Genomic DNA, 27,362 nt, shown 5'->3' with positions numbered 1-27,362 from the left:
TAATTAAAATAAGGTACTAGGGATATCACATGAATATGATGAGCCTTAAGACTGGTGTAATTTGTAATTTATTTAGGGTTTGGTTCTTAGAAACTAATTAAACGTAATTAAAAACACTAATGAAAACTTACAAAATTCCCCTCTTGCAGTCTTATTTAGAATAACTGACTATAAATTTAGAGTTGAGCTAGGGGTAGGAATGAGGACTGAACTGGGCCCTTCTGTGCCTTCTAGAAAATGTTAATGCTGTGGCAGAAACACATTTTTTCAACTATGGGGGAAAGGGTATGGAGACTAGCTAATACAGTTTGCTTGCTTTTTTTATTTTAAAATTCTGTGTTTATGAATATCCTACAATTCCTCTTTTAAACCCTAATCTTTAAGTTACCAAGCTCAGAATAAAATAATGTCACTTACCCACAGAGATGTCCTCTTCTCTCAGAACTTCTCAAAAAGAAAGTTACGTGGGACCTTTCCTCTCTATATAGTTTGGATTCTAAGGAGACTATTTCAAACAAACCTTTGAAGCTAGCCAGTAATCAAATTGCCCTTAGCAACTATTCTACTTCCTCACACCTTAATTAACACCAAACTCAGGTCAACTGCAGTGCTACCTCTCAAGCAGGCAAGAACACAAAATAAGTTTCTTTTAGGACAGTTCAAGCCGTGCTACTATCCTTTTTATACTCTTGGCTGTTAAGTTTCTACCTCTAGAGAAAGTTTCAGTTTAAAACTATAGGGAAAAGGATTGTATACTATGGAACTGCTGGTAGGGGGACATAACCCACAACTCTCTGGATTGATCTGTGGGACACTATAGAAGAGAGATGTATTTATCTTATTCATATATTTTTATATCATTATAGCAACAAATCCATTCAAAATAATTTATAATTAAAAAAAAAAAAAAAGACAGCAGAGAAATAAAAAGGAAAAAACCAAGCAGATACTATTAAAATCAAAGCTGGGCTCAGTAGGCCTGAAAAAAAACAACAAGATTTTCAATTTCTTCCTAAAGAAATTTTATGTTTCATTTTATTACAAAGGGAAAAACATGAGAAAAACTAGGATAGGAAGGTTGAGCTCTTACCTTTGCACTTCCTGTGACATTCTTCAAAAGTGCCTGGGTTAGGTAATTTGTCTGTCTTTTCATTTTGTTGTTTGTCCTGTGCTGTAAGACCAGTTATAGGAGGAAGTGTGAATCCAGGCGGAACGGGCACCAGGCCAGGACTGGGTCCTGTTGCTGTTGAAGATGGGCTCAAAGAACTAGCTGCTAGCACATTACCCATTGTTAACTGAGAAAAGAAATATTTTTTAAAAAAAATTAAGAGAGAGAGACTAATAGTCAAAAAAAGATTCTCACTTCATCCAGTCTTCCAGAGATGTACATAGTGGCTTTGTACTATAAGTAACTGATCTAAAGCATACAAGGTTTCACATTTCTAAGGGCCTCTTTAACTAAGCCATGCTAGCGATTCCTGCACAGCAAATGCGGCGCAACCCATTCAAAATGAATTTGCCATCCCAGGAATCGCTAATGCAGTTTACTAAAAAACGGCATTAGTCTATCTAGCTGGTACTGCCATGACTTATCAAAATAAGTTAGTGTATATTGGTATAACATTGACCACAATATCATTGTTGCACAATACTAACGAAAGGACCCTGACATGGTACATTCAGCAATCCGTGGACAGCTAGAGTGATCATATAACGGTAATGGGATTTGATATATTGCCTTTCTGTGGTTACAATCAAAGCAGTTTACATGTTATATACAGGTACTTGTTTTGTACATGGGGCAATGGAGCGTTAAGTCACTTGCCAAGAGATACAAGGCGCTACCTGGGAATCAAACTGTAGGAGTGACGGCTGGATCTGGCCTGCATCGGTGCCAGATCAGGACTGATGGGACTACCTCAAGACCTGTGCATATTTAATCAAGGACTTTGGCTTCTTTATACTACAGTTCAAACCAGAGCTTTTATAGAACTTTTATATTCTCTTGCACTGTGCCTTAACTACAAACTGTCAGCTTCTGCTTGCAATATACCAAAGATGCTGCAATAACTGTTTCAGACAGGATAGGATGCAGGGCAGTAGATAATCGCTTGTAACATTTAGTAGCCAAGACTTGTACAAAAAATCAGCCTGCACGTAGTCGCTACATGAATAAAAGATAATCTGGGAGTGTAGCCACCCCCACCCTGCATCTCTGAGCCTTAAGCTCCATTGAGCCTTATCAACTCTGTGAAAGAAGCATTGTGTGATTATGTGTGTGCGCTAGAACGGGGAGATAAGTTTCGTTTTCCCTGCCAGTGTCATTTCAGTGTTATGACGTGTGTATGTACTGTAAGAACTACAAGAACTACAAACGTTTACTGCGCATGACAACTGTGATGTATAAGGGGCCTAATGCGCAGGCCCAGAGGGGAGGTATAAATGTAAGTGTCAGCTGGTTTCTGACACACAGTATTCTGAGACGGAACTCAGTGCTGTACATTGCTAGCAATAAAGCTGTCTTGCTGGAACCAGTTACCTCTTGTCTCCTGATTTACTCAGCTGAGGGTCCTGTTACATCTGGCGAGCCAGCCAGGAGTATATAGAGGGAAACGGATTATATTCTTTCCCCTCCCCCGCCGCAGTGGGTCGGGTGATCGGCTCCACCCCGAGCGGGTGGTGAGTGGCCACCGCTGAGTTCAACGTCCACCACCGAGGGAGGGCGGATAGACGCCGGCTGGCTGGCGGCAGGGCTGTGTGGGTCCAGCAAGACACCTTTCTAGAACTCCGGAGGAGAGCGCACCAGCAGGCCACGTCCGAAGACGGCGGACAGGCGAGTATACTCTGGGTAGTGACCGACCCGGTAAAGGGTCGAAGAAGAGGCTTGATCTCCCTCTTAGCCAGTGTCTAGTACGGACTAGGTCCCGAAACCCACTAGGCTCTGCGAAGGAACCGAACGGGAGGGTTTCTTGTGGCGTGTGAAAGTTGAGTGAGTGGGCCTGCAGTTTCGGATCGGGCGACCGCATTCCGGTCAGGCCAACTGTTGACCCTTTTGTGTCCGGTGGAGCGAGACCCCTTACTCCTCCACCATCCCTTTCCCCCTCTGTCTGCTATCCTTTGGCACTCAGGTTAGGATGGGCGGGGGTGGATCTACTCCATTAGATTTAATGACTGAACACTTTAGCGAAGTGTTTGACCAGGAACAATGCAGTAGAGCCGGGATGATACAGCGATGTCAATTTATGTGGCCCGGTTTAAGGAGGTTTGTCGACTGGCCTCCGGAGGGCTCATTCGAATATGAGAAAGTGGCTGCAGTTATGGATGTTGTTATAGTTGAGGAAAACCCAGGCTGTCCTGAGGATATCCCATATGTGGAGGGGTGGCTTAACGTGGTCCGGAACCCTCCAGCCTGGGCCCAGCGTGAGGTAGAAAAGGCTGCCCTTATGGTATTAGGCCAGAGAAAGGGTCATAAGACCAAGTTGAAAGCCAAGGCCACGGCCAAGACTTTTAAATCCCCGGTTACACTGGCCGTCACGAAGGCCGTAGGAAACACCCCTACCAGTGTAGCCACGCCCAGCACCACTAGTACCCTCCCAAGACCCTCGAAGGATAGCCGAGATAAGGCCCAGGGCTCCCTAAATACTGGAAAGGATCAGAAGGCCCCTATACTCAGTACGGCAGAGGCCTACGAGGAGGACCCGGCGCCACCTCCCTACAGTCCCATATACCCCAACCTCGCGAATTTGGCCGAGGGCCAGAGTACCGCCGGAGCCTCCGCCCCAGGGTCGGACGCTGAAGGAACTTCCGAAACTGAACCCGCAGCCCCCGGAACTTCCAGGAAAAGTCAGAGGGTTACGAAACCGGTAACTCGATTTCCCCAGTCAAGCCCAATAAGTACCCTCCCTCCAAGCCAACGAGCGGATGTCGCCGACCTGTTTCCAATCCGACAATCAACGATGTACACTCCGACCCCGGAAGGCCAGCCCATTGAATCAACAGTCTACACCCACGTTCCTTTCTCCAGTGCTGACCTGTATAACTGGAAAGTGCATGGACCTTCCTACGAACAAAAGCCTGAGCAACTTGTAGAACTGGTGGAAGGCATAATATACAGCTACAACCCAACCTGGGGTGATCTCAGACAGTTGAGTGCCCACATCCTGACCACTGAAGAACGCCGCCTGCTACAACAGAATATGGAGGAAGCAGTCAGAAGAGCCCACCCAGACGAAGCGCAGATAGAAGATCGCATACGAAGGGAGGTGCCCACCGCACGCCCCGATTGGGATTACCGGACTGAAGACGGTCAGAACCGCAACCGCCAATATCAGCAGGCCTATCTAATGGCCTTGCAAAAGGGAAAACAGAAAATAATATGGGAAAAATCCACAACGTTGTCCAGCAGAAACATGAGAGCCCAGGGGATTTCCTAGAACGCCTTATGGAAGCATTTAGAAGACACAGCCCAATAAATCCCGAGGATCCAAAGAATGTCCCCACAGTGGTTATGAGTTTCGTTAGCCAGTCGGCGCCAGACATCCGGAAAAAACTTCAGAAGACCGAAAGATTTGAGGGGATGAGCATAAGCCAACTGAAGGCTATAGCTGATCGCGTGTTCGGATACCGCGACCAGGAAGAGAAATCTGAGGCCCGAAAAGAGGCAAGTAGACGGATGCGTGAAAATGCGGATGTGCTGGCTGCTGTGCTTGAGGAGCGCTTGGGGTCAAGGCCACGCGGCAGGGGAAGGGGCAGAAGGGGTAGGGGAACGAGGTCCCCTATAGGACGGAACCAGTGCGCCAACTGCCGACAAGAAGGGCATTGGTGGGCGGAATGCCCAGAGAAGCCACGAGACCAGAACCGAGAGGCGGTGGATGACGACCGCCCAAGAGGCCCCAGACAGGGGCAACGAGGCCGAGGTTGAGGCCGGGGACACATCGAACAACAGGAGTGGCAGATGGCCATCGATGCAGCCCAGGGCTACTCCGCATGAAGTGACCGGGAGGGCAGAGTCCCCACTGACCCTCTGGTGGAAATCCGGGTGCGGACACAACAAATGAGGGCCCTATTAGATACCGGGGCCCAACGATCTGTTATCATCACTGCCATAGCCCCTCCCACGAAAGAAACCATACCGATTGTGGGAGCCCCGCTCCTCAAGGAACGACATGTCCAAGTCGGAGGAACGATGGTGTCCCACCAGTTCATACATATCCCTGAGTGTCCAGTCCCCCTGATTGGCCGGGACCTAATGTGTAAGCTCCAAGCCACCTTAAAATTCAAGGCTACGGGAGAAGTAGAAGCCCAGTTCGAAGGCCGACCAGTAACACTTGTCTACCCTGTGCGAGAAGAATGGAGACTACACGCCCCCCTGATCACAGGCCCCGACGACTGCCACTATTGCCAGGATACCCCTTTCGCACAGCAGAGGAGAACCCTCATGGCCGGAGTGCCCGGCGTGTGGGCAGAATTGAACCCCGGAGGATTGGCGGTTAACGCCATCCCCATCTGGGTCGAACTCAAACCAAATGCCCAGATCGTCAACCAAGGACAGTACCACATCCCCTATGCAGCCCGACATAGTATGCAAACGCACCTACAGAAACTCCTTCAACAAGGGGTCCTTAAACCGGCCAGATCTGCCTGGAACACCCCATTGTTGCCCGTCATGAAGCCAGGGACATCAGAGTACAGACCAGTCCAGGACCTGAGGAAGGTCAACAACCAGGTGGCCGACATAGTGGCCCTCGTACCCAACCCGTATTCAATTCTAGCCCAAGTGCCAGCCCAAACCAAGGTGTCATTGATCTGAAGGACGCCTTCTTTTCCATCCCTCTTGCTGCTGATAGTCAACAGTTGTTTGCCTTCATGTGGGAAGACTTACAAACCGGGAGCAAGCAGCAATTTACATGGACCCGGCTCCCTCAGGGGTTCAAGAACTCACCCACTCTCTTCGGAGATCAACTAGCCCAAGACCTGAAGTCTTACCAGTGCGAGTACGGGCCTGTCGTCCAGTATGTAGACGACCTGCTGGTGGCCCGGGAAACGTACACGGAGTGTGCAGAAGCTACCCTCTACCTCTTGAAAACCCTGGAAGCCCAAGGGTACCGAGCCAGCCGAAAGAAAGCCCAGATATGTGAGATCGAAGTCGAGTATCTGGGATTTCGCCTTCGAGAAGGAACCCGAAGGCTCGGTACACCCCGTACCCAAGCTATCCGCAACCAACCCATTCCTGCAAATAAGAAAGAATTGCGTGCACTACTAGGAGCAGCTGGATATTGCCGGATCTGGATCATTAATTTCGCTGTTTTGACCCAGGACTTATACACCAAGCTGAAGGGACCTGAGCTCGAGGGCCAAACCCTCCAGTGGGAGAAACACGAACTGAAGGCTCTCGCGGACCTCAAAGAGGCCTTCGTGGCCCCGCCAGCGCTCGGATTGCCAGATGTGACTAAACCGTTCCACTTGTTTGTCGACGAGAAGAGGGGTTTGGCACTTGGGGTCCTCACCCAAACAGTTGGCACCTGGCAACGACCCGTAGCGCATACCTTTCCAAGGGCATGGACAACGTGGCACGAGGGTGGCCGGGGTGTCTCCGAAGCATTGTGGCTGCATGTCTGTTAATACACGAGGCCAACAAACTCACCTTTGGCCAGACGCTCCTCGTGACAACGCCCCATTCCATCCGTGGCCTGCTCGAGAGCCATGGGCCCCGATGGATGACTAACTCCCGACTAGTCAAGTACCAAGCCCCTCCTATGCGAGAATCCGGAAGTGCGAATCCAGGACACCACCAACCTAAACCCTGCTACCCTTCTCCCGGCTCCAGAACCACCACTCCATGACTGTGAAGAGGTAATGGCCATTGTACATTCTAGTAGACCCGACCTTAAAGACCAGCCCTGGCAAGGGGGAATCACTTTGTTCACCGACGGAAGTAGCCAAGTGATCGAAGGAGTTCGGAGAGCTGGCTATGCCGTCGTATCCGAGGATCATGTGATCGAAGCAATGGCCCTGCCACCCGGAACATCAGCCCAGAAAGCCGAATTGATCGCCCTCACCAGGGCCCTCCTATGGGCAGAAGGGAAAATTGTGAACATTTATACTGATTCCAAATATGCTTTCCTCACCCTCCAGGTACACGGGGCCTTGTACAAAGAAAGAGGATTCTTAACAGCTGAGGGAAAAGGACTCGCAAACGCCACTGAGATCTGCCAACTACTCGAGGCTGTATGGAAGCCAAAGAAGGTAGCTGTGATGCACTGCAGGGCTCATACAGGCCGGACGGACCCCATTGCCCGGGGAAATCAGCGGGCGGATGATGCAGCCAAAAAGGCGAGTCAACTCCCTCATTCCTCTGACCCCGTGCTTTTTGTCCATCTCCCCACAGAGGCCCCCATCTATGCCCCACAAGAAACCGAATGGGCCCGGCAGGAGGGCCTGGAATCGCGCAATGGGTGGTGGCTACTACAGGATGGCCGAATATGGATACCCGAAGCCCTGGCCGTCCTGTGGTTAGGGAAGCCCACAACCGCACCCACCTGGGCAGAGACGCCTTGGGACGCCTGCTCGAGAAGTCCTACTACATCAACAAACTATCCCTCTGGACCAAGAATGCTTCCAGTAGGTGCACAACTTATGCCCGGAACAACCCGCGAGCAGGCCAGGTCCTGCTCCCGGTAACATCCTCCGAGGCACCAGCCCATTTCAAGTTGTCAAGTTGATTTCACGCACATGCCCCCGGCCCGGGGCTACAAAGCTATCCTTGTGGCAGTGTGTATGTACAACGGATGGATTGAAGCCATACCCACCAGGACGGAGATGGCTAAAGAAGTTACTTCCTTACTTATTCACCACATCCTGCCGAGATATGGCCTCCCCAAACAGATCAACTCTGGTAACGGGCCTGCATTTGCCAGTGAGGTGACCCAGCAACTCAGTATTAGATTGGGCCTCAATTGGAAGCTGCATTGCGGCTGGAGACCCCAGAGCAGTGGGGCAGTGGAGAGAGCCAACCGATCCCTGAAGAACCAGCTAGCTAAACTATGCCAAGAAGCCAAAGCCAAATGGCCCGACTTGCTCCCACTAGCATTGCTGCACCTTAGGTGCACGCCCAAAGCTACTGGTCTCACCCCTTATGAAATGATGTACGCCAGGCCACTGCCTCTGCCTTCCTTTCCCGACTCCTTGCAGATACAGGGTGAGAGTTCCTAGTAAAACAGCTAAAGCCTTACGCGATGTAGTGCAGGACATCCAACAGTACACTGAGAGTGTAGGCCCCTTAGTCCTTACTAGCCCTACACACCAGTTTCGGGTGGGAGATGAAGTGTGGGTGAAAGAATGGGACGAGTCTGATTGCTTGAAGCCCAAGTGGAAGGGGCCCTTCCTTGTCCTCTTAACCACCCCGACCGCTGTTAAAATTGCAGGCAGTCCAGCTTGGATACACTGGACCAGACTGAAGCCGGCTGCAAAAACCGACAGCCCACGCAGGCAGTCCAGCTTGGATACACTGGACCAGACTGAAGCCGGCTGCAAAAACCGACAGCCCACCCGGGAAGTGGACAGCCCATAGCCACCCAGACGCTCCGCTATGGCTAACCCTGAAGAGGCGGTGAACTACTTCCATGCCTAGCCAACAGCTCAGCCCCTGGACATTTATTGGAGCAGTCATCCTCAGCCTCGTCCTCTTCTTGCTGCAGCAACTCGGATACCTCTTCTCCCAACCATGATGCTCGGCCTGCTCCTCATTCTCAACTCCTGCCCAGTCCCGGTGGAGATGACTCCCCTTAGCTCGAATTGTTCCGAGTGTCTGCGGCTGGTGCGTCACCGAACGGCTGAAGGATATAACCTTACCACCACGCTCATCCACCAGTCCCTTCCCCCGGAGAAGGGCTGTAACCCCATCGCTTCCTGCGTTATCACCACACCGGATGGCCCTATGCAACTTCATCGGTGCCTCCAGAAAAACCTCACTATCTGCCACAGCCCGGTCAAGCCAAGGTATTACGTCACCCTTAGTGTGGGGTTGCCCCAGTATGTCATGTCTATGGGGGTCCAGGGAGACGGCATCTTGTATTACGTAAACTCTACCCTCGTTCTTGCAGGAGGTGCTCAAACCGTGGCCACCCTCATCTTTGATGTCTGTGTTGCTATGGACAAACACCCCTTGTCCCACAAGTGTGGAAGTAAAGCTTGGCGCAAGGCCTATGCAAATGATCACAAGTATGTTTGCCCCCTTACTCTAGATGGAAGATATGGTTCTCCTTGGTCTTGGCTACCCTGTGCAGCGGATACCCCGGGTGTACTGGTCTGGGTGAATTTCGCAGAGGTCCCGGCAACACTGTCCTCTTGGACTGGCCTATCAGAGAACATGGGGTCCCCTGGAGAGAAACCTGGGCCCTCGGCATCGATGGGGCCGGAATGGATCCGCTTACTTACATCACCGTACGCCAGAGCCTCGATGCTAAGCTTCCCACGCATTACCAGACTACGATCGTGGGATTCCAAGAAGTTTATGATGAGATTGCCCGCACTGAGCACGTGGCTACCCAGTTCCCTGTTTCACCCGAAGCCCAGAACATGTTCCTGAACCTAGCCGAGAACATAGCCCTCCTCCCTCGGGATTACTGTTTTGTCTGTGGCGGCACGGATATGGGGGAGCAGTGGCCGTGGGAAGCTAAGGAGATTACCCGTGCTATGTGGGATGCCCTAAATTTCACCAACATCACCTTTCCTCACCGACCCCGTCCATATGAGTGGGCGCTGAGAACGAATATCATTGGTACTCTGTGTGCCAGTCGGGCTCCCAGTAAACGATACCCCGTCCCGGATGGCGACTCGGCCTGCACGGGAGTTATCCTATATAACGGCAGCTCAACCACCTGGTGGCACACAGATAACCAGTCTATGCCGACACCCTTATGGACTGTACCTACTCTGAACAACACCTGGACACGTGGGGGTAACACCTCCATTCGGTGGATAGCCCCAGAAGGGTACTATTATATATGCGGTCGCAGGGCCTACGAACAGCTCCCTGCCCGCTGGTTTGGTACCTGCCTTCTGGGCACAGTACGACCCAGCTTCTTTCTCCTACCCCTTCGGGTGGGTGAAACGTTAGGCATCCCTCTCTATGTCGAACAGGGGTATCGGAGTCGGAGGAAGCGGGTTGCACGAGGAACCAAAGTCCAGATAGGCGATTGGAAGGACACCGAATGGCCGCCGGAACGCATCGTCCATTACTACGGGCCAGCCACCTGGGCTGAAGATGGAACAATATGGATACCGTACCCCCATCTATATGCTGAACCGTATCATTCGTTTGCAAGCAGTGCTCGAAATGCTCACGAATGACTCTGCAATGGCACTCAACATCTTGGCTAAACAAAACACTAAACTGATTACTGCGGTTTACTAGAACCGCCTAGCTCTTGATTACCTGCTGGCACAAGAGGGGGGGGGGGGGGTTTGCGGGAAGTTCAACCTCAGTAACTGCTGCCTGCAGATAGACAATCAAAGTCAGGTCATCAAAGAGATCACCGACCGTATGGTCAAGTTGGCCCATGTCCCTGTACAAACTTGGAACAGCGCTTGGGACTGGACGTCCTCCCTTACCGACTGGTTGCCCAGTTTAGGAGGACTAAAGGGCATCCTTGTCATGGTGGGCCTCTTCTTTTGTCTTGTTTACTAATTCCCTTATCTCTTCCCTTCATTTTCAGATGTCTTCGCTCCACCATGGAGACCATTGCTGACCGCCGTGCTGCTGCTCATATCATGGCCCTACAGATGTACTCCCCCATCTCGGCAACCGACTTGGATGAGGCAGATATTTCTTCCTCTGAGGAGACCTAAGGCCCAACTCCCTTGTCACAGCAAAAGTCCGGCTACAAAGGGGGGGGGCTCCCCTAGGGACCCTCCGTCTCAACCCCGGCGAAGCAACCAACGGCTGCGCAAGGGCCTAGGGTCCTCTTCTTGCCTCCTCATGCTAACTCTCCTTGTCTCTCTTCTTTTTCAGTACTCTTGAAGTTGATACTTTCCACCGCAGCGGATTTCAAGTATCAAAAGGGGGGAATTGTAGGAGTGACGGCTGGATCTGGCCTGCATCGGTGCCGGATCAGGACTGATGGGACTACCTCAAGACCTGTGCATATTTAATCAAGGACTTTGGCTTCTTTATACTACAGTTCAAACCAGAGCTTTTATAGAACTTTTATATTCTCTTGCACTGTGCCTTAACTACAAACTGTCAGCTTCTGCTTGCAATATACCAAAGATGCTGCAATAACTGTTTCAGACAGGATAGGATGCAGGGCAGTAGATAATCGCTTGTAACATTTAGTAGCCAAGGCTTGTACACAAAATCAGCCTGCACGTAGTCGCTACATGATTAAAAGATAATCTGGGAGTGTAGCCAACCCCACCCTGCATCTCTGAGCCTTAAGCTCCATTGAGCCTTATCAACTCTGTGAAAGAAGCATTGTGTGATTATGTGTGTGTGCTAGAACGGGGAGATACGTTTTGTTTTCCCTGCCAGTATCATTTCAGTGCTATGATGTGTGTATGTACTGTAAGAACTACAAGAACTACAAACGTTTACTGCTCATGACAACTGTGATGTATAAGGGGCCTAATGCGCAGGCCCAGAGGGGAGGTATAAATGTAAGTGTCAGCTGGTTTCTGACACACAGTATTCTGAGACGGAACTCAGTGCTGTACATTGCTAGCAATAAAGCTGTCTTGCTGGAACCAGTTACCTCTTGTCTCCTGATTTACTCAGCTGAGGGTCCTGTTACAAAACCAAGTTCCCCTGGGTCTCAGACCACTGCACTAACCATTAGGCCATTCTACTCAATGTGAAATAGACTAATATTTGTTAGTTTTGACCAAAGATTTTTCCTAACTCATAACTAGGTTTTGCATAAACTTGATTTACCTCCTCTTGCAAGCAATGGGCTGGCTGGCCCATGCCTCCTCTGGGCCCCCTTTCTTTTTGCTTGCCTGTTTATCCCAACTGGACCTAGGCAACCCTCATGATGAGTGAGCTAAGACAAAAAGATTGAACTGATTATAAACCAACATCACTGAGCAGAATTTTCTACCACTCGGGGAAGGGATAATTCTCATCAAACTTAAAATAAGCCATTTTCAAACTTGAGTCTATGGCTCAAGTTATTCTATCCCTAACTTCCACACCTTTCTTTGGTCTTCTATAAGCTTAACCACATTTCTCCTCTTTTCAAACTGCTCTCATTTTCCTGTCTTCATCTTCAACCTTTCTTGTACCCTTTTCACCCTTTACGTGGAAGGAGTACACCTTATGAACAATTAGTCTTATTAGAGAACAAATATGTCACACTGGATCACACCAAAAGGTCCAAGTCCAGCATCCTGCCTTACACCATGATAAATGCAGACGGCTTAACCCCACTTTCTCCGGGATCTTGTCCAAACCCCCTTAAAGATCAGTTATGCTAGATGCCGCTACCATATCCTCTATAAACAAATTCCACACCTTAATTATACACAGAATAAAGAATTACTTTCTCCAATTTGTTTTATTTATAAAATTTAATACACCATCCTTCAATCAGAGTGGTTTACACAAAAAAATCCAAGATACAAGGTCAAAGCTTTAGTCCTTCTAAAACTTCATACAACTCCCCTAAATATACATGACAATGAATCAACAAAAACATCAAGTAAAATCTTGAGGCTACCTCAGCATGCCCTATTTTATAATGGAGGAGTAGCCTAATGGTTAGTGCAGCAGACTTTGGTCCTGGAGAACTGGGTTCAAATCCCACTGCAGCTCCTTGTAACTCTGAGCAAGTCACTAAACCCTCCATTGCCCCAGCTATAAAAATTAAGTACCTGTGTATAGTATGTAAACCACGTTGACTGTAACCACAGAAAGCCACTGTATCAACTCCCATTCTCATTCAGAAAGGGTGTTCTGTTCCATAAAGAAAGTGCCCTAAAGAAAAATACTGAGTTTTCTGTGAAATCCAGTATTAATCCAGTAATATACACAGTAAATAACAGCAGATAAAGACCAGCACAGTACCTCCCAGTCTGCCCAACAAGGAAAAGTTGCAACCGCTAATCTGTGCAGATTATACTCGTCATGCCTAAAAACTGGACGGCAATTTCCAACCACATATAGGTAGTTAAATACGATGTAGTCTTGGGATAATGTTTTAACATCAAAATTATTGCTAACAGTATTTAACTTGTTAATCTCTACATTAACCCATTAGTGCCCAATGTTCCAATATAAGCCATTATTATGGGAACATTGGGCACTAATGGGTTAAGATGTATTCCCCTCCCTCTGGAGATGCATAACACTCAAACATAGGGGTCATTCCATGTCAACTGGTCTGATTTCAGAGAAGTGCCCTGCTCGACCATCACGGATTTCGATGAAATTTTCTGTGAACATTCATATATGTCCCCAATGAACATTGGTAAAGTTTTACGTTCGCTGATGCAATACTTGCTGAGATATAGTAATCTGTTTGACCCCATACTGCAGCCTTCTATGGTATGACTCCAAGATTTCGGCAACTTTGAGACACTATCTCCGGCAATATTTTGTTGAGAGAAACAAAACTTGGCCATCTTGTACAACTTTTTGCACTCTATTAAACAAAATAATAAAAACATCTTCATGAGCGATTTCCATGAAGAAAACTTGGAGCAAACTTGGTCCAAAACATTTGCGGCATGAAAAAATTGAAAAGTTTGGCTTTTTATATCTCTGGAATTAAAGGTGTGATAAACGTGAAACTTTGCACACAACAACTTCTCAACACAAGGTTTTCAAATATAAAATTTCATTCTCCTAATATTTTCCATTAGTTCACAAATTGAGTGTAAAGTTGATGAATTTTGCAGAAACGCCAAAAATAGCCCACTTTTACAAAAAACAAAAAAAAAAAAAGACCTTCTGGAAACTTAATCATTTTCATTAGAAAGAGCATGTTTCAAACCCCTTAAAAAAAGTAGAGTTGGTTTTTCATCGCTGGCATATAAGGCCCTAGAAATAGGGACAAATTTGAGGACGTTGCTATCGAACGCTGCTATCACAACATCACATGCATTCCATTATTTTTGTTTTATACAGACATTATTAGTACCTAAATTGTGTTGGTCCATGATGACATTGTCACTACCAGTTCAGGAACTTGAACCAGTAACCCCATCGCCATAGGGGTCACACCCGATAGCTATGCAATACCAGCCACGGGTGGGTTTCTTGGATAAGGATCCCAAGCCTCTAGTTTGGTTTCTACATCAAGGTTCCAAAGCTTTGTCTGGGTATCTGTCCAGTTCCCAAGCCGACAATTGGGCAGCTTATCCTAGGTTCCTAAGTCCGTAATATTTGTATGAACTGCCAAATTCCAACGATTGCTAATTTATTATTGAATTTACGAGCCACTTTCTTTAGTGTCACTTCTGGGAATTGATACTGGCGGCCTGACGACGTAACTGATGGTGCTGGAAGCACACAAATAAGATGTCGTGCTGGAACCCAACAAACATATTTTCTTTCAGGCCAATAAAATGAATGAGCCGGGTCTGGTGGATGCATGAATGAGAAAATTAGGTTCTTACTTTGGTAATTTTCTTTCCTTTAGTCATAGCAGATGAATCCATTACAAATGGGTTGTGTCCACCTACCAGCAGGGGGCAATAGAGAGCACTGAAAACCAAAAACCATAGTGCCTCTTGGTCAGCTAGCGCCATCTGCCTCTCAGTATTTGAAGCTTCCAAAGCAGTGTTACACAGCAAAGTAGAAAAACGAACTTTCCTCACAGCGAACGAACGCCCCAGAACAGGAGCAGTAATTCAAAGGAGGGACGAACTCAACCTCCTGTAACAGAACAGAAATCCTGAAGACTGTTTTCCAACTTCTCCCAAGAGGGAACATATCTACAGTAAAAACTGAACCCAAAACAGCATTAATCAAACAATCAATCAATCAGGGAGGGCTCATGGATTCATCTGCTATGACTAAAGGAAAGAAAATTACAACGGTAAGAACCTAATTTTCCCTTCCTTGTCATCAAGCAGATGAATCCATTACGAATGGGATGTATCAAAGCAATCCCTAGATAAAGCGGGAACAAACCACACCACACACCAGCACTTGTGCTCCAAAATGCGCATCCCTCCTGGCAGCCACATCCAGCCTGTAATGTCGGGCAAAAGAGAGCTTAGAAGCCCATGTCGCTGCACTGCATATCTCTTGAAGAGAGAGTGCTCCAGTTTCAGCCCAAGAGGAAATCGCTTTTGTGGAATGTGCCTTAAAGGCTTCAGGCAGAGGCCAGCCAGATAGCAGATATGCTGAAAAAATAGCTTCTTTGAGCCAACGAGCCAAAGTAGCTTTAGACGCTGGAGACCATCTGCGAGGACCTGACAACAAAACAAAAAGGTGATCAGAGGTCCTGAAAGCATTTGACATGCGCAGATATTGCAACAGAGCCCTTCGCACATCTAGAAGGTGCAATTGCCCAAAAGATTCCGGAAACTCCTCTCTAGAAAAAGAGGGCATGAAAATAGGCTGGTTTAGGTGAAACGCTTAAACCACCTTAAGCAGGAAGGAAGGCACAGTACGTACCATAACTCCGGACTCTGAGAATTGCAGAAATGGATCATGACAGGACAGCGCCTGGAGCTCAGACACCCGTCTCGCCGATGTAATGGCCACCAAAAAGACCGTCTTTAGGGTCACATCCTTCTCCGAAGCTCACCTAAGCGGCTCGAAGGGCGAACACTGAAGGGCCTTTAAAACTAACCCCAGGTTCCAGGCCGGACACGGAGCCCGCACGGGAGGACGGAGCCGAAGCACCCCTCTAAGAAACCGTGCAACATCCGGATAAGCCGCCAGGGAGAGGCCAGCCACCTTCCCTCGAAAACATGCTAAGGCTGTCACTTGAACACGCAGGGAATTATAGGCCAAGCCTTTTTGTAAACCATCCTGCAAAAAGTCAAGTATTGGCGAGACAGAAGCCCGCATTGGTGTAATCGCTTTAGCAGTACACCAAGCATCAAACTGGTGCCAAATCAGAGCATAGGCAACGGAAGTGGAATGCTTGCGGGCCTGAAGGAGAGTGGAGATCACCTTGTTGGAATAGCCCTTGTCTCTCAATTGCGCCCTCTCAATAGCCATGCCGTAAGACCAAAGCGGCAGGCGTCCTCCATGGTTACCGGCCCCTGTGACAACAGGTTCGGTACCAGAGGCAAAGGAAGGGGAGCCTCCACCAGCATCCGCCGGAGGTCCGCATACCTCGGCCGCCTGGGACAATCCGGGGCAATGAGAACCACCTCTCCTTGATATAGCCGAAACCGCAGGAGTATTCGCCCTATCAAGGTCCATGGAGGGAACACATACAGGAGGCCCTGAGGCCAGGGTTGAGCCAAGGCCGAGCGAGGATCTCTCCGTCTGCTGTAAAAGCATGGGACGTTGGCATTTGCGCTTGATGCCATAACATCCGCTACAGGCTTCCCCCATTTGGCACAGATCTGAAGGAACACTTCATCTGCTAATTCCCACTCCGCTGGGTCGATTTGATGCCTGCTCAGATAATCGACTTGCACGTTGCTCTGACCTGCAATGTGAGCTGCTGACAGAAACTGCAGATGCAGCTCGGCCCAGTGGCAAATCTGCACGGCATGCACAGGCAGTGCTCTGCACGGAGTGCTGCCTTGTCGATTTATGTAGGCCACTGCTGTCATATTGTCCGACAAAACTCTGACAGCCAGTGCTTCCAGGGTCAAGTGAAAGGCCAGAAGCGCCTGGAATATCGCTTTCAACTCCAAGCGATTGATGGACCCCTCCGACTCCTCGGGTGTCCATAGACCCTGGGCATGCCTTCCCTGGCAATGTGCTCTCCAGCCCTGCAGGCTGGCATCTGTTACCACCAGGCACCAATCGGGAAGCGCTAGCGGCATTCCTCGCCGCAGCATGCTGTCTGAGAGCCACCACTCCATACTGAGCTGGGCCACAGGGAGCCACGTGAGTCTGCACTGGTAATCCTGAGATATTGGAGACCATCGTTGAAGCAGGGAACACTGCAGAGGTCTCAGGTGCGCACTCGCCCATGGCACCACTTCCAAGGTGGCCGTCATCGAACCCAACAGCTGGACTATGTCCCAAGCTCACGGGCGAGGCTTCCTCAGGAGCAGACGGACCTGATTCTGAAGCTTGCACCGCCTTTGCTCTGGTAGAAAGACAAACCCCGAGGCTGTGTCGAACCGGATCCCCAGATATTCTAGAGATTGAGAGGGATCAGGTGACTTTTGGGTATATTGACGACCCAGCCCAGAGATTGAAGTACTGAGACCACTCTGGCTGTTACACGATGACTCTCTTCTACAGAGTCCGCTCTGATGAGCCAGTCATCGAGGTACGGGTGAACCCGGATACCCTCTCGCCTGAGAAAGACAGCTACAACCACCATTACCTTGGAAAAGGTTCGGAGAGCTGTGGCGAGGCCAAAAGGCAAGGCCCGAAACTGGAAATGTTTTCCCAACACCGCAAACCAGAGAAACCGGTGGTGCGGGGGCCAAATAAGAATGTGCAAGTAAGCTTCTTTCAGGTCCAGAGACGTGAGAAACTCTCCTGGCTGTACCGCCGCAATGACGGAGCGCAGGATTTCCATGCGAAAATGCTGCACTCTTAGTGACTTGTTGACTTCCTTTAAGTCGAGGATGGGCCGAAAACACCCTCTTTTTTGCGGCACCACAAAATAAATGGAGTAACGACCGTAGCTGATCTCGGCGGGAGGCACAGGGACCACCGCCCCGAGGTGCAACAAACCTTGCAAGGTCTCCTCTACCGCCGCCCGTTTGACGGTAGAGCCGCATCGGGACTCCACAAACACGTCTCTCACCGGGGCGTTGAATTCTAATCTGTAGCCATCTCTGATCAGGTTCAAAACCCACTGATCTGAGGTAATCTTGACCCATTCCTCGAGAAAGAGGGACAGACGTCTTCCCACTGCAGGAATCGAGGAGTGGGCCGGCGCACCATCATTGAGATGGTCGCCCATGAACTCCAGGCCTTGAGCCGGCCACTGCGGAACGTAGTCAGAGTGAAAGATCCCCTGCTGAAAGCGGGCACGTGAAGTAAACTCAGCAGAACGCCCCGGGCGGTACCTTCTAGCTTCACAGAAGCGAGGTCTGGAAGAGGAGGGAACCGCCTGACCCTTGGAAGAAGGCCGCGGCCTATCCTCGGGTAAGCGCTGGGGTTTGGCATCCCCCAGGCCTTTCACAATTTTCTCCAACTCCTCACCAAATAGAAGAAGGCCTTGAAAGGGCAACTTCACCAACCTTTGTTTAGAGGCCATGTCAGCCGCCCAATGCCGTAGCCATAGAAGGCGGCGAGCGGCCACCGCCACAGCCATCTGTTTAGCCGAAGCTCTGACCAGATCACAGAGGGCGTCAAACAAAAATGACAAGGCCGACTCCATCCGCGGTGCCACCTCTGCAAGGGGCTCCACTCCATCCCCGGGCTGTTCCACTGCCTGTTGCAGAGCAGCATAACTGCACACAGATGCCCGTAAGGCTAGGCCTGAAATCTCAAAGGACCATTTGATTGCTGATTCCAGCCCTGCATGTCCTTCAGGGCGACCCCCTCCCTCTACTGGAAGGGTAGTCTTTTTCGTCACAGCCATGACTAGGGCATCCACTAGACACGACCAAGCGTGCCAAGTGCTCCATTACCCTGGCAACTTTCAAAGGCCCCTCAGGGTCAGCCCATTGAGCCAAAATAAGCTCTTGGATGGAGACATGCAAAGGAAAGGCTCGAGCATGCTTCTTAGTACTTGCCATCCTTGGATTATCAAAGGAGGCTTCGCCCATCACAGGATCTTCAATAGAGAGGGCCTGTAAGGCATCAGAAATAAGCGCTGGCAGCTCCTCGCGGTGGAAAATCCTAACCGCAGTGGGATCATCTGGATCCAGTGGCAATCCTACACCTTCCTCTGGCTCTTCGGACCATGCAGGCCTGCCAGACCCCTCAGAATCCCCACAGCCCAACCACAGGGGGGTGGGGGTGGGGTGCGCCACTCTCTGAAGGGGAATTTACCCTTATGCGCTTGTCTTGCGGCCAACTGTCTGGGGAAAAAGACGCCTGATGGCAATCCCGGGCCGGTCTCCACCGGAGGGGAACCAGGTAGCAGTGCAGAGACAGACATCTGCGGCAGAGCTCTTTTTAACATGAACGTTTTAAGTAAAAGCAACACAAACTCAGGGGAGAAAGACTCACCCTGGCCTCACGGTTCTAATCCGGGGTAAGCAGCTCCTCTGGTCGCCTCCATCCGAGGCTCCCCTCCGGCCTCAGACCCCTCCGCTCCTGCGGGGGTTTAGCCATGCGGCGCATCCAAGATGGCGCCCGCTGCCAGCTCCACCGAGCGGGAAGAAACATGGCTCGCCATGCTCGGGCCAGCCCTGACGTCTGAAGAGCACGATTTACAGAGACCTGCTGTGGATCTGCGCTTGCCACAATGTGAACAGCGCTTAACAACCTCCGCAGCCATCGCCAAAAACGGCGGAAAATTTCAAAATGGCGGATTCGTGCCAAAACGTCCCAATCGTGGGCCCTCCCCAGAGGAGCTACAAGACTCTCTTACCTCACAAAACCGAGCCCCAGAGCTCCGGTCACGCTGCACAAACAGAAGGAAGCCTCAGAATCGCAGCACTAACAAGCGCGTCGCGTTTTTTTTTTTTTTTACGCTGTGAGGAAAGTTAGAGGCAACAGCTACAGAGGCACTCCGGAGGTTCAGAAGAGTGGGAAAGGCAGGGAAAGGACGAACCAATGTGCCTGCATCCACATAGAAGAGTGTGGGAAAGGCAGGGAAAGGGCGAACCTATGTGCCTTTAAAGTGGGCACCACCAGTCACAACACCCCTGCTACAACTGGCCAAAGCACAGGAGCCACCCCAGGCAGATTTCTGAAGGAGCTTGAACAAGCTGCAACCACCCTGCTGGGGAGATAGAGAATACTGAAGAGGCAGATGGAGCTAGCTGGCCAAGAGGCACTATGGTTTTCAGTGCTCTCTATCTCCCCCTGCCTTTCGTAATGGATTCATCTGCTTGATGACAAGGAAGTTACCAATGCATCATTTTGTTCGATGGAAATTTCTACAACGTTGCCTACCCACCACTTATTGTCATAAATGCAGGCAACAAAACAACCAGGCAATAGTTTGGCCAATTTTAAATCAGGATCGACGATATTGGAAATTTTGGCCACAAAGTTAATCGTGTCATTTGAAACTTTGCTAACAAAAATCGAATTCGAATCAACTGGCACAAACTGGTGATGATCTCTTGTGCCAGCTATTGTGCAGCAGCCAAAAGAAAGCGTCTCTGGTCCGCCATAACCCAGTTTCTGATATTGATCCTTCTACTCTGGTTTTTGAATACCGCCTCAGACTTCTCGAGGAGCCAGCTCTGCGGGATACTCCTGACGCTGAGGCCAAAAGAAGACGCCTTGGGATTCCTCCGCTCAGGACTCCTCAGCAGAGCAGCCTGCGTTACCATAGCGGGTTAGTTCCTATTCGGGATTCCAGTCCGCCGGCGCTAAAGTCCAGTCCGAGGGGAGTTTCAAGCGAAGCCTTCGAATCCCGTTCGAGTGAAGCCTCCAGTTAAGCCTCAGTCCGAGGGACGGTCCTGACCAGTTCTCCGAGGTCAGGCAGAGTGGGACGTTGGACCAAGCCTCTGATTCCAGTCCAAGCGGTGCCGCCACCTAGGCGCCTGAGTGCAGTCCAGGGGGTGCTTCATACTGAGCCTCCGATTCCAGTTCAAGTAACGCTTCCAGTTAAGCCTCTGAGTCCAGTCCGAGGGAAGCTTTCGATTGAGCCTCTGATTCCTGCTCGAGTGGCGCTTCTGGCCAAGCCTCCAGTCCTCGTTCAAGTGGCACACCCATTGAAACCCCTGAGTCCAGTCCGAGGGGTGCTGCTGACGGAGCCTCCGAGGCCTATGCAAGTGGCGCTCCAGGTCGAGCCTCTGAATCCTGTTCGAGTGGCGCTTCAGACCGAGCCTCTGATCCCTGTTCAAAGGGTATATTCTGCCAAGCCTCAGCTAAACTCCAGTCCGGGTCCCAGTCCCGGTTCAGCTCCTGTTCAGAGTTCCTGTTCCAGTCAAGAAGCTGATTCCAGTCAGGGTCCCAGTCCAGCTCCTGTTCAGAGTTCCACTTCATACTTTGATGCCAGTCCGGGTCCCAATCCCGGGACTGCTCCTGATACCAGGCTGAGCATCCAGCCTATAAAGGTTTCTTCAGTTTCTGCCCTTAATGATGAGATGATGCTCCAAGAGTACCGTGATAGACATTGTTCTGATCCAGCCTTGGAAAATACCCCCGAAGCTGTAGCTAGTTCAGCGGCTTGGGGTCCAGAGAAACCCAGTTTCTGCAATTGATCCTGCTATCACGCTCTGTGAGTACCGCCGCAGTCTTCTCTTGGAGCCTGCCCTGCAGACTACTCCTGAAGCCAACATCAAAAGGAGACAGCTTAGAAGGTTGTTGCGGTCCAACCAGAAGAGCATCAGTTCCAGCCAAGCTGTTGCATCTATTCTAAGTTCTAGACCCATCCCCGCAGCTGAGCCCGCTCCGAGTTCCAGTTCCAGCCCAGATGCTGAGTCTGCTCCAAGCTCCAGTTCTAGCTCAGACACTGAGTTTACTCCAAGCTCCAGTTCTAGCTCAGACACTGAGTTTACTCCAAGTTCCAGTTCCAGCCGAGGTGCTGAGTTTACTCAGCGTTCCAGCTCCAGCCGAGATACTGAGTCCGAGGTGAGTTCCAGCTCCAGCCAAGATGCTGAGTTCACTCCGAGTTTGAGTTCCAGCCCAGATGATGCTGAGTCCACTCCGAGTTCCAGCCAAGATTATGTTGAGCCCAATCCTGAGTTCCAGTGCCAGCCAGGATGCTGAGGCCGTGCTGGGTTCCAGGTCCAGTCAAGCTCCTGATCCCAGTCCAGTTCCTGGTTACAGTTACAGTCAAGCTTTTGATTCCCATTTGGGTCCCAATCCCAGCCCAGCTTTGGATGCTAGCCCTGTTCCTGCTACTAGGTTGATATGCCAGGAGGCCCAAGAAGTTGTGGATCCCCTCAGAAAAGGGCTCCGGTTGAGTAGGACTCCTCTTGCTGCATCCAAGATTCTTATTGTGTCCAGCGGTGGTTCGAAAGAGCCTCCTGTTTACAAGACCCGCTCCTGGCCGCAAGTGCTGGACTTCTTTGTTGCTTCCAGACCAGGGATCCATGTTACCCCTGGACACCTGAACCCCCCGTGGAGACCGGAAGGGGGGTCTTGAGGGGGAGGTACTGTCACGTCTGTGGCCGTGACCACCTTCAGACTTACCTTATTTCTGGGGGTCAGCTTCTAAGCTGGCTTCTGCCTACCCTTTCTGGAGTAATTTTCCTTCTGTGTGCTGGCTGCTTCCAGCATGGCTTTAATTACTCCACTCTACTGCACCTGGGGGTGCTGCCTGAGTTAGCTCTACCTCTGTCTCCAGCCTGGCTCTGTTTGCTCCTCTGTGCTGCACCTAGGTATTCTAAATCTCTCTATGTTCTGTGTGCGCTCTGCCTGCTCCTTGGTTTGTGCTCCTCTCACCCGCTGGTGGCCAGAGCCAGTGGCTGCCATAGTTTGTCTTGCTGTCCCTACCCGTTCCAGACTTTAGCCCAGTCCGGTCCAGTTCTTCCAGGCTGCCGGACTTCTCTCTTGTTTGTGCCTGACAGACTCCATAGTTGCTTACTGATGGCTGCAGCTGCTCCTCAGGTGTTGAAGGGCTTTTTTAATCACTTAGAGACTGCAGCCTTGGCCTTTGCATCGTCTAAGGTCCCTGGTATGTTAGAGTGCTCTGTGCACTGCTACCTTGTCCAGTTCAGTGTGAGTTTCTAGCTTGTTACTAGTAGCTTGGGCATAGCTTTTCTTGTTGGCTTGTGTACAGCTTTACTAGTTCTCCTGTGTGTTGTGTTGTGTGAGTTCCTAGCGTGTGACTAGTTAGCTTGGGCATAGCTTTGCTTGTTAGCTTGTGTACAGCTTTACTAGTTCTCCTGTGTTTTGCTTAGTGTGAGTTTCTAGCTTGTGACTAGTTAGTTTGGGTATAGCTTTCTTGTTAGCTTGTGTACAGCTTTACTAGTTTTCTTATGTTTAGCTTTCTGGTTTTCCCGTATGTGTTTTCCTTTGCTTCTGGAGCTTCAGCCCTAGTCCTGTCCGCTGCCAGTACTCCTTGCTACTGGAGCTCCAGCCGTAGTCTTGCTACTTGACCTGACAATTGCCTGAATCGGACTACTCTCTGCCTGCTGCCTGACCCGACTACTGCCTGAACCCCGATATTTGCTGCCTGAACCCGGATATTCTCTGCCTGTGGCCAGACCTATTGCCGGAACCCGGACATTCCCTGCCTGTCTGCCTTGCTTTCGCCTAGGTGCCTGGGGGCACTGCTGTATCCTGATTCCTGTTGTTCCTGCTTGCTAGTTCCGGTTTTCCTGTAAGCCCTGCCGGCTGCCCGAACCCGAGGGCTCAACCCTCGAGAAACGGTGGCTAAGCATAGGTAAAGCCTAGGTCCAGTGTGTTCCTGTCCAGCGGGTTCCGGTCCCGTGTGTTCCAGTCCAGTGGGCTCCACTCCAGTGTGTACCAGTCCAGTGGGTGCCAGTCCAGTGCGCACCCGTCCGGTGCGTTCCAGTCCTGTGTATTCCAGTGCAGAACGCCAGTCCGGGGTTCCAGTCCAGCCTTGCCTCGTCTCTGCTTTGAAGGTGACCTTGCCTGCCTCTGCCGCTCCACGGTAGTGGTCCAAGGGCTCACAAACCCAGTGCTTCCAGGGAAGAAGACTGACACAGGGTTTGTACTGACATCAGTGGGTAGTACTTAAGCCTGCGTGTTGCTACTTTCTTTGCTTTAGCGTTACACTTGTGGTGACTAGAAAGCCGCGCAGTTCTCTGTCAGAACGTGCTCTGTGCTTTGATCTGAGTTTCCTGTTCAGGGATTTCTTTCCTTCCCCTTTGTTTGTGTTAGCTGGGGGCAGCATGTGTGCGCGTGTGTGTGTGTGTGTGCGTGTGTGAGTAATTAGTTCTCTTGCCTCCAGCTGGGCTTCCCTTCGCTGCCTGCAGTACTCTGTGTGAAGCCAGCTGCTTGTTTGTCAGTGGGGGCTGGGCTTTGTTCAGCCTTCGTTTCAGCTAGGCTGCTTGTCTGAGAGCGTCCTCTCCAGTTGTTTGTTTACTCTATTTCTCTTCCCCGTGTTCCGGCCTGCTGGCTCAGTGAGTTTCCCTTTGTGTACTGTGTGTGTATTGTGTCCCTGCCTCTGACAGTGTGTTTTTGTTCAGTAGGCCGTGCTCCCCTTCCTCGGGAGCTCTCTCTATGATTGTTTGTTGATTTAAGGAGCTCTCTCTCTCCCTCCTGTGCCTGCTGGCTCAGCAAGCTTAACCCTTTGTGTTCTGTGTCTCTGCCTTCAGTGGGTTTGAGGCAAAGGCTTTCTGCCTCCCTTTTGGGTCTTGTACCTCTGGCTGGGGGCTATCTCACCCTTTCCTTTGGTTTGCTGTATCTATTTCTGGCTTTTGTGGCTTTTAGGATTTCTTTTCCCCTCTGTCCCGGGGGGGACCTGGCTGCGGTGTCTTGGGGAATAGCCCGGTCCTCTGGTGGCCCTCCCCTTGTCTTCCAGGGGTTTCAGAGCTTGCTGTATTAGTTCCCCTGTCCTGCGCTAGTCCCCTGGGAGGGCGTGGCTCCGCTCAGGTTCTTTTGTTACTCCCTCTGCCCTATCACTGGTGTTTAGCGCGTGACTGGCATCTTGGGGTCCCAGGGGGGGCCCTCTGGGTTTTCACACCTCCCTGTGTTTGGGTTCCTGTTCGGCCGTGAGACATGCACGAGTGGCTCTGTGCGCCTGGGTACCGGTTTGGCCGCGAGGCCCGCCTGTATGCCTATTTCCCTTTCTTCCTGAGGTACTGCGGGGGAGGGTAGCTTAGGGGTATTGTGTAGCTGGGGCGTGTGGTGGTGGGCCCAAGGGCTCACGACCAACCCAACGGATTACATTTGCCAACTTTTGCATCCGGTAGTGTACAAATGCCTCTCTCTTGCTTTAATTTTCACGCTGTTTTAACCATACATTGTGAAACACTAAACGTTTTTGCTTTCACTGGTATTGACCAACTCTTTGGGGCCAAAGTCAATAATTGAATTTTCATGGATCTATTGGATATTTTAATTTTTGTTTTCACATCTTCGATTAGGTCAGTGTAATCTTGGCATGACAGGCATTCCTTAGCAGCCGACTTGCTAGTTTGTCCAATATCTTCGGCTGATACTGCAGCGGCTACCATTATTTTTTCTGCTACCACTTTCTGCACGCGTTCAATTTTTCGTTTCACATATCCAGTTTTATCCCTACTAGCCAACCTCCGAATTTTTAATGAAGAAGTCCCCAAATCAGTCAAACTTTAAGATCAAAATCAAGAGTGTCTGAAATGTCCATATCGTAATTTTCTGATGACGATGACTCTGCCTTGCTTGACCATAGAAATATATTTGGCTTTACATTTGGAACACATTTTTGGCCCGGCTTCACATTTGTTTTCAATTTTTTCAAATCATTAGACATGGCTAGATCGACTTTCAACAGTCCATGTTTAACTATGTGATTTTGTTTGTCGAATGGGTTGCAGCACGACTTTTGCTTCATTTTGTACTTTTCCAAATATATCGCTTTGTGAAGCAGGCAGATTTGGTCGTAGTCTGTGAACTCAACCTCCGATCGCCAAGTAATGAGCATTTTTTCATTGGCGGACAAGCTGTGCACATAATGCAGCCCAATTTCTTTAGAATAAAATGAACCATGGTGGCAAGTTGACAACAATTTTTTTCCAACAACGCAAATGGGCAAAGTGGGATTGTCAGTTGACTCTGACATTCATTTTTCGCATATTAAGCAAAATTGCAATAATTAATAATATGAAGTGTATTAAATTAATGTGACTCTGAAAAAGAGAAGTTATAAAGATTCTTAATGTTATGCCAGAAACATACAACTACACCTGCAGAGTACAGAATCCTATAGCTGAAACATGCTAATGCGCGGCATCAATAAGGTACTTACAGAATATTTAACCAATGTCATTAGTGTAGAAGCACCACTAGTAGACTAACAGATTCATATAGCATACAAAAATTTAATTATACACTTTAAACTTCAGCAGAAATGGAAAGAAAACGACAATATAGAAAAATGCATGTTGAAGTATATGACGTTGCGATAGCAACATCCTCAACTTTGTCCCTATTTCTAAGGCCTTATATGCAGTGATGAAAAACCAACCCTACTTTTTTTTAAGGGGTTTGAAACATGCTCTAATGAAAATGATTAAAAAGTTTCCAGGACATTTTTGTTTTGTAAAAGTGGGCTAAAAATACCCTATTTTTGATGTTTTTGCAAAAATCATCAACTTTACACTCAATTTGTGAACTAATGGAAAACATTAGGAGAATGAAATTTTATATTCGAAAACTTTGTGTTGATAAGTTGTTGTGTGCAAAGTTTCACGTTTATCACACCTTTAATTCCAGAGATATAAAAAGCCAAACTTTACAATTTTTTCGTGCCGCAAATGTTTTGGACCAAATTTGCTCCAAGTTATCTTCATGGAAATCGCTCATGAAGATTTTTTTATTATTTTGTTTAATAGAGCACAAACAGTTGTACAAGATGGCCAAGTTTTGTTTCTCTCAACAAAATATTGCCAGAGATAGTGTGTCTCAAAGTTGCTGAAATCTCGGAGTCATACCACAGAAGGCTGCAGTATGGGGTCAAACAGATTACTATATCTCAGCAAGTATTGCATCGGCTAACGTAAAACCTTTACCAATGTTCATTGGGGGCATGTATGAATGTTCACAGAAAATTTCATCAAAATCCATGATGGTCGTGCCGGGACCACCAGACTACTTGACATGGAATGACCCAGAGCCTTTGATAATAAAGTGATATACCAGTGGTTCCGAAACCCATTCCTGGAAAAGCCCATAGACAGTCAGGTTTTCTGGATATTCACAATGAATATTCAAGAGATTTGCATGCACTGACCCCAGTGAATACAAATTCATTGTGGATATCCTGAAAACCGACTGGCTGGGGTACCGACTGGCTGGTATATCACTTTATTATCATAGGCTGTGTGTGAGTGTTATGCATCTCAAGGGAGAGGGGATCTTCGCCTGCTTTTGCCATATCTGGGACACAGACTGTAAATTCTGTCTGGCACTAGTTCTCAACTACTCTTGTCTATCATAATACCTCAACAGCCATGTGTTGTTTCTATCCTCTTTCTATTTAGGCAACCCTTGTGTTTACCCCACACATTTTTTAATTCCCTCATTG

General features: G+C 49.4%; 1 protein-coding gene across 4 annotated transcripts in view; it reads right to left on the bottom strand.

The window, feature by feature from the left end:
- The window catches only part of TOMM40 (translocase of outer mitochondrial membrane 40), a 561,556-nt gene that overhangs the window by 332,872 nt on the left and 201,322 nt on the right, over positions 1–27,362 (bottom strand). For 3 of the 4 annotated variants that reach the window (XM_030211383.1, XM_030211382.1, XM_030211381.1), the window contains exon 2: positions 1,091–1,295. In XM_030211383.1, the coding sequence (XP_030067243.1) occupies positions 1,091–1,289 (199 nt within the window). In that variant the 5' untranslated portion in view covers positions 1,290–1,295. Of the gene's footprint in view, positions 1–1,090; positions 1,296–11,929; positions 11,965–27,362 lie in introns of those variants that run through there. The other variant, XM_030211380.1, reaches the window with a different exon arrangement.

Source organism: Microcaecilia unicolor, chromosome 8 (assembly GCF_901765095.1).
Source record: "Microcaecilia unicolor chromosome 8, aMicUni1.1, whole genome shotgun sequence".
Taxonomy (NCBI): domain Eukaryota; kingdom Metazoa; phylum Chordata; class Amphibia; order Gymnophiona; family Siphonopidae; genus Microcaecilia; species Microcaecilia unicolor.
Note: the sequence above shows the minus strand (reverse complement) of the source record. Positions and strands in the feature narration are given on the sequence as shown.